Source organism: Sinocyclocheilus anshuiensis, unplaced genomic scaffold (genome assembly GCF_001515605.1).
Source record: "Sinocyclocheilus anshuiensis isolate Anshui unplaced genomic scaffold, SAMN03320099.WGS_v1.1 scaffold1386, whole genome shotgun sequence".
Classification (NCBI taxonomy): domain Eukaryota; kingdom Metazoa; phylum Chordata; class Actinopteri; order Cypriniformes; family Cyprinidae; genus Sinocyclocheilus; species Sinocyclocheilus anshuiensis.
Window position 1 is genome coordinate 521,048 of NW_015555701.1, and position 7,392 is coordinate 528,439.

Genomic DNA, 7,392 nt, shown 5'->3' on the forward strand with positions numbered 1-7,392 from the left:
TTTTGAAACGTCGCTCTCGCTCACCCAATCCTTTCTTGTTACTCGCCACCTAGGGCATAACACAAATAACTTTATATTATAGGGGCATTGAAACTTCAGCCTAATGGGCTTCATCACACGGCGAATGCTTTTGGACTCTTTTTGTTTGTTTTTTTGTGTATACTCATACATACTCGATAATGTCAGCTCGCATATGGTTAAAACAACAATTATGGTATTACTGTAGATGATGCAAATCACACACCCCTAGACTGAATATCAAGTGTGTGTGTGTTCATGACGGAGCGTCTCGTGTCTCTCAGGTGGATTCGGCAGAGCTTCACAGAGCCACTCAGATCTGGGACATCGATGTGCTGTGATCGCACACATAAGCGACTGAAGATCACAGCCATCATTCAGATTTTAGCCACTCGCCTACAAGCCAGTAACTGATTCTGTTTTAAACTGCACTGTGAAAGTGGAGGAACCCGAGGGACGAGGCTCTGCGTGTTTGTTTTTATCTCCAGAAGCACATTTGCACTACCAGAAACCTCACGAGCGTTCTGCAGGTGTTTCAGGTGAAGTCATGCTGGATTCTCCCTTTAATCCGCCGGGAAATAGTCACGGATACTGTTTCTGTTGACTCAAGCGTTCAGACGGTCCGCGTTAAACTTGCAGGTCCTGCAGGAACACTAACGTAAATCAACCACAACATGTGATGTGTAAAGCGATGCTCACAAGCAGCATTTCTAAAAGAACCTCGACAATAAATGGAAACTGAAATGCATTGCGTGTGTTTGTTTGAATTTGTTACACAATATTTCCCACAGGGCTTGGATATATATCGTTTTATTCAGCTAAAATCATGCACAATTCCTGACAGTTCGTAACTGTTCCTGATGAAGATGAGCTGGTGTTTATGGTGTTTGGCAGACCTGCAGCAGTCCTTCGCTCCACAGCCCCAGCAGCAGGCCTGCTTTATCTTCATCCCGCAGGAGCTGCAGCTGCACAGCCGGGAGACGATCGACTCGCAGCAGCTGCTCCAGAGCGGCCAGATGAGACGAGGGGAAGCGCAGACCCTGAAACTGAAGAAGCTCAGCCTGAGAACCACACAACTGGACAATCAAGACAAGTGCGTGCTGTTAGTCTGAGAGCTGACGGACCTGTGACACGACCTCCTCCTCTTCATCATCATCATCATCATCATCAGATGTTCCCATCATATGCATTTCTCTCTTGTTCTTTAAAGAATGCAACACAAACACCACCAGCTCTGTGGCCACGTCCTGATCAGAGAGAGACGGATGCAGTAAGAACTTGCTGTGTGTGCGAGTGTGTGTGTGCGAGTGTGTGTGCATGAGTGAGTGAGTGAGAGTGTGTGTGTGTGTGTGTGAGTGAGTGTGAGTGAGTGAGAGACACTACTGGTTAAAAGATTACAAAATAATATTCAGCAGCACAACTGTTTTCAACATTGATAATAATCAGAAATGTTTCTCGAGCAGCAAATCGGCATATTAGAATGATTTCTGAAGATCACGTGACACTGAAGACTGGAGTAATGATGCTGAAAATACAGCTGCGCATCACAGAAATACATTACAGTTTAACAGAGATTCACATAGAAAACAGCTGTTTTACATTATAATAATATTTCCTTGTTTTTACTGTGTTTTTGATCAAATAATTGCAGCCTTGGTGAGCAGAAGAGACTTCTTTCAGAAATATTAACGTGTTCATTATTCCAAACTTTTGACTGGTAGTGTGTATGTATTTTATATAAAGGTGTGTGAGAGTCTTACGGTGTTGTCTTGACTGGGCTCCACTGTTAGAAGAAGATGTTCTTTGAACCGGAGACACACGGTGTCCTCTAGCGACGGCGGTTTCCCAGCTGAAAGAGAACAGAGAGCCGATCATCGTCACCGACGTCAGCGGTGCGTCAAACAGCAGGCCTGAGAGACTCACCGGGTTCGAGTTCGGCCTGCTCCAGGAGATACGGTGGCAGTCTGTGGGAGATGAAGTCTCGTTTCATAGCAGTGGAGCGCAACTCATGATCGTCGCGCTCGAGAGCGTCAGCCAGACGCCGCAGGGACGCACTCATATGCTTATTAACATCAGAACTGAAGCTGGGAGCCTGAGGCATCGAGACGAGGAAACACACACTCGGTTAGAGCCAGAGTCAGAGTCAGAGAGCCGGTGGAGGAGCTGTGCTCACCGTCAGGAGGTTACGAGGCAGACCGGATCGCATCTCACCGTCTCGCCTCATGCAGTCGAACACGCAGCCGGGAATCACGTCCAGCATGAAGTCGCCCCACGACCTGAAACACAAGAGCTCACGTCTGAACCCACATGTAGTTTTGAGTTCTCAGAAATGTATGTGTTGAAGGCGTACATGATTGAGTGTAATTTGGCTGGGAATCGATCTTGATCTTGGCATTGCGAGCGCAATGCTCTGCTGACTGAGCTTCAGGAAAACAAGTGCTTTCCCACACTACCACAGTTCAACATGTTCAAATCTTTAAAAAAAAAATTCATATGCTCACGTTTATTTATTTTGTAACACATGAGAACTATTCATGTTGGAGGTTTACTGTTTTTACCTGTTTGTTTTTCCAGGGTTTCTGCAGGTCTTCTGAAGGTAAATTTAAGACTTTTTTTTTTTAAGACTGGAGACATAAAATGACATTAGATAAATGGTGTGTCTTGTTTTCTAAGAAATGTATCAAAATGAAGTGAGTTTATGATTAAAACAAGAACAGATTTCTGCCAAATCAACTTCATTCAAAGGGAAAACAAGGTTATTTTTCTGACTCCATTGACAGATATTTTTTCTTGTTTTAATCATAAACTCACTTCATTTTGTTCAGTTTCTCAGAGAACAAGACTTCATATCTTGTCTTGATATATTTAGATATTTGTACTGGAAAACAAGACTTTTTGTGCAGTTCATGCAACATTAAATGCCATAACTGTATGAATTTAAGACTTTCTGCTCTGATTTAAGACCTTTTTAAGGCTTTTATTTGTAGAAGGGTGAATTAAGACTTTTTAAGACCCACAGAAACCCAGTTTCTCATAATGTGACTCATGCTGAATTATACTGAAACTAATGAAGATCATAGCAGAACACAAGGGTTAGTGGAGCGCTTTCACAGCGGTCTAGAGTCTGTGAAGCACGCGTGATCGAGCGCAGACGTACATGTTCTGGTAGGTGCTGAGTGTGAGGTGAGTGGATCGCTCCACGCTGGCCGGTGTGTCCGCCTGATGGATGGTTCCTCTGGGGAAATACAGCAGGTCTCCAGGCTAGAAGAACAGCAGCAGATTCAAGCACAAGAGTACATGCATCTGCCTCAACATCTCATCTCTTTTTCAGTGTCAAACCTGCAGGATGAAGTCGTGTGTCGGGGGCCCGATGCAGTCCTCGGGCTCCAGGCTGTACTCGCGGGCCAGAGGGACGGTGGGCTGGTAAAGCCTCCAGTGTTTCTGTCCCTCCAGCTGAAGGATCAGCACCTGAACAGACACCAGCAAAACATGAAGGTCAGTCGTGAGGAACATTAATGTTCAGGCGAAACAGTGATCTGTTCAAAACAGATCAAAATAGTCAAAACAGATCAAAACATTGTATGATGCTGAATATCAAAGGGTTTTTTGTCTGTTTGTATGAATAAAGGGTCTGGGGACCAGAGTATGTGAGCGGAGCGGAGTGATTTTGACTGGAGCGAGGAGCGGATTTTTTAAAAGTCGGAGCGTGGTTTTCACTCGATCCACCATCGCTCCATCACGGGTACAATTCATGCCAACGACTTGTAATATAACTGCATATTTAGCAAGAATTCACATGTTAAACATATTTAGCTAGCTAAATTTGGAATGGGATGGAATTTGTTTGTTCCTTCTAGATACTGAACATTTTCAGCTGAAAGCATGATTTAAACAAGTATTACAACACTTATTCACATGCAATCGCTCCCTCAAAAATGCATTCAAACAAATGTGATCTAACAGTGCTACTTCATCTCTATTCGATTTCGAATGAGCAGAAATCTGTAAGAAATGCATTGATCCGTAGATAAAATAATTGACGAAAACAGTTATTTTCATCACAAACAAAATTTGCATGGCAAAAAGCAGCAATTATACCTTTTAATGCTGACAACTATGTTATTAGCTTGTCATGAGGTAGGAAAAAAGTTTGCACACTAGTATTCCAATAAGCCACTTTGAAATGCTCCTGTTATTTTATTTATTAATATATTATGAACATGTTATGTGATATTTCAAACATACTGAAATACTTTAGCCGCTGAGTGTTTCTGATATCAGTGAACCCGGAGAGGAGTGATTATTAAACGCTCGGAGCGCGGAGGGGAAATTGTTGCCGCTCCTCTCCGCTCACATACTCTGCTGGGGACACAATGTTTTTTACATTTGTGGAGTAAAAATAATAGTTTTTCTTTTGAAGTAAAAAGATTATACCCTTGGGGTCAGATGGGCCACCAGAATTGGCATGGTGTTACTAGTGTTGTCAATTTTAAATTTAAAACTGATTGTAATTAATGGGGTTATATAATATTTTCATGAGCTAATGTTTGTGAACTAGTGTTTGTCTGACATAACTAGTGTTAGTGAACTAGTGTTTGTCTGACAGGACTAGTGTTAGTGAACTAGTGTTTGTCTGACAGGACTAGTGTTAGTGAACTAGTGTTAGTGAACTAGTGTTTGTCTGACAGGACTAGCGTTAGTGAACTAGTGTTTGTCTGACAGGACTAGCATTAGTGAACTAGTGTTAGTTAGCGTGGATCACAGACCTCCACATCGTCGTAGTGCGGCGGGAGGCCCTGCGAGGCCTCAGGAGTGATGTAGATGTTGGATCCGACCAGCGAGCCGAAGAAACTCTCCAGCCGCTCCTGAATGCGCCACAGCTCATCCTGCGAACAGATGAAGAACAGGTCAGCTCCCTGACAAACACCGCGGGCCAGTCTCCTCTCCGCCAGTCTGACCTTAAACCTCTGCGGCTGGTGCAGCTGAATAGTGGCTCTCCTCTCCTCCAAGTCCTTCTTCAGCTGGCTGAACTTCACTTTCCCTGCTTTATTCAGCACTTTCTTCTTGCCGTTCACGCAGCGGCAGACGTTGAGGTCCGTGGCGTATCGCAGGCCGCGAGCGCAGAGCTGCTTCACATCTGACAGCTGGAACAGAGAGCTGTAATAAGAGGCCAGATCCGGATCGGACCGGTGCAGGACCAGCGGCTTCTGCTCCCAGTACTGCTGGAAGAACTCGTCCAGCCCGACCGGACCGATCAGACTCTGGAAGAAATCACGGGGCGAGTCGAAGCACAGCGGAGCGGAGCCGTTCACGACCTTCATCTGCTTGACGGGCACATCATCATCCTCCTGTCCATCACGCTGCTTCACTCTCCTGCCTTTATTTGGCATCTCTGTGGAGTAAAGATGCTCTAAATATCAAGTTATTCTTGATCCCAAAATAACCTAAACCTTCTGATCACACTGGGAAAAGTGCTGTGCTTACACAGTATTTTTATCTTTATATACCAGACAAACGCACTGAGGAAGATATTTATTTAGCTTCGCATGAAACATTTAATACCATGACTTTTTGAATTTAATAACTTTTTAAGGCCTTAATATGTGGATGGAAAAGTTAAGACTTAAAACTGCAGAAACCCTAATTAATAAACAAAAGTAGGCCCATCATATCAGGCCATTGGAGCATATCTTCAATATATGTGACCCTGGACCACAAAACCAGTCATAAGGGTCAGTTTTGTGAAATTGAGATTTATGCATCAGCTGAAAGCTGAATAAATAAGCTTTCCATTGATGTATGGTTTGTTAGGATAGGACAATATTTGGCTGAGATACAACTATTTGAAAATCTGGAATCTGAGGGTGCAAAAAAATCTAAATATTGAGAAAATCATCTTTAAAGTTGTTCAAATGAAGTTCTTAGCAATGCATATTACTAATCAAAAATTAAGTTTTGATATAGTTACGGTAGGAAACTTACAAAATATCTTCATGGAACATGATCTTTACTTAATATCCTAATGATTTTTGGCATAAAAGAGAAATGTATAATTTTGACCCATACAATGTATTGTTGGCTATTGCTACAAATATACCCCAGCGACTTAAGACTGCTTTTGTGCTCCAGGGTCACATATTTGGTATTGTAAACATTTACTTCAAGCTTGATTTTTGGCCATCTCTGCTTTTAACTATTCTGCATACTCTGTATTCTTTGAGTTTATGACTTTGAGATACAGAAAGATGGAATAAATCAACTAAATGACGCGTGACTAAGCTTTTAATTATGGGGGGAAACGCAGACACGTGACAGTACGAGTTGTAGAGGAGGAGAAAAGCAAAACTTAAAAGAACATTTGTAATTTTAAAACGCATCGTCAGACTGTCAAACTAAATTACAAAATGCAATTGATGATTTGCATTTTATCATCACTACTATCTCGAGGCAGATTTGCCAATACAAAATGGAATACAATATTAAACTGGAAATAATTGTTTTTACAAAGCATTTCCTTACCGATCGAAAACAATGTTAAGTTTAGATTTTTTAAATTTCGTTTTTAAAACAGACTTGGAGTAACAGACGTGTTTAATGTTCCCTCTGCTGGAGATAATTTCTCAACAAATAAAAGCAAAGACAACTATGTTAGCTTATATACATAAAAAAAACTAAAGATTCCGGGCATGTTCGCCATTATAAACTATATACGAGCAAATAACAGTCGCGAGTCTGCTAAACATGTAGCGACTTACCGACGAGAGCGTCACAAACCCACGTGCGCGGACTCCTGTGTCACATCTAAAGCGCTCCGGGTGAAAACCTTCAAAAAGTGTTCCGGGACTACTGACTCCAGGAGACTTCAGACGAGCTTCTTCTTCTTCTTCTTCTTCTTGGCTTTTAACGGCGGCTGGCAACCAGCGTAATTAGGTGCATTACCGCCACCTTCTGCTCCTTCTGCTCGAACAGAGCGTTACATTCTACTTATTAATCCCGTCCTTTTAAGAAAATGAAAGAAAGCTTTACTATTTATTTCACTTGCCCATTTTATTAAAGATTTAAAATGTACCACCTGAATTCCATTCTTCTTGATTTCAACTATCAATTTCCAATTCTCACCTGTATACTTCAGACGAGCTTCGGGAGTTACTGTAGTTTTTCTCGATTGCTTAGACACAATTCACCATTTTCTCAAAAGTATAAACACAATCTCACAACTACACACCGACTTGTACATACCTCAATCTGTCATGTCAAAATCAAAAACATATTCTCTTCTGTCGTAATCAAACTTTAACCTCAGAGGAGACACACGCGCACACACACACACACACACACACTCGCGCACACACACACACACACACACACACCCAC

General features: G+C 42.3%; 1 protein-coding gene across 2 annotated transcripts; it reads right to left on the reverse strand.

Annotated features, from left to right (window-relative positions):
* Window positions 1-812: 812 nt before the first annotated feature.
* On the reverse strand, window positions 813-6,950 carry riox2 (ribosomal oxygenase 2). 2 transcript variants are annotated; one of them, XM_016464548.1, is made up of 10 exons: window positions 6,793-6,950; window positions 4,977-5,410; window positions 4,785-4,904; window positions 3,358-3,486; window positions 3,176-3,279; window positions 2,192-2,294; window positions 1,942-2,110; window positions 1,779-1,867; window positions 1,143-1,265; window positions 813-1,064 (listed from the first exon to the last, which is right to left on the reverse strand). In XM_016464548.1, exons 2-10 carry the CDS (start codon window positions 5,406-5,408, stop codon window positions 897-899), a joined length of 1,437 nt encoding a protein of 478 aa, XP_016320034.1. In that variant the 5' UTR covers window positions 5,409-5,410; window positions 6,793-6,950; the 3' UTR covers window positions 813-896. The 2 variants fall into 2 exon arrangements, with proteins under 2 accessions (XP_016320034.1, XP_016320033.1); XM_016464547.1 differs by having other exon boundaries at window positions 6,774-6,949.
* Window positions 6,951-7,392: the final 442 nt, after the last annotated feature.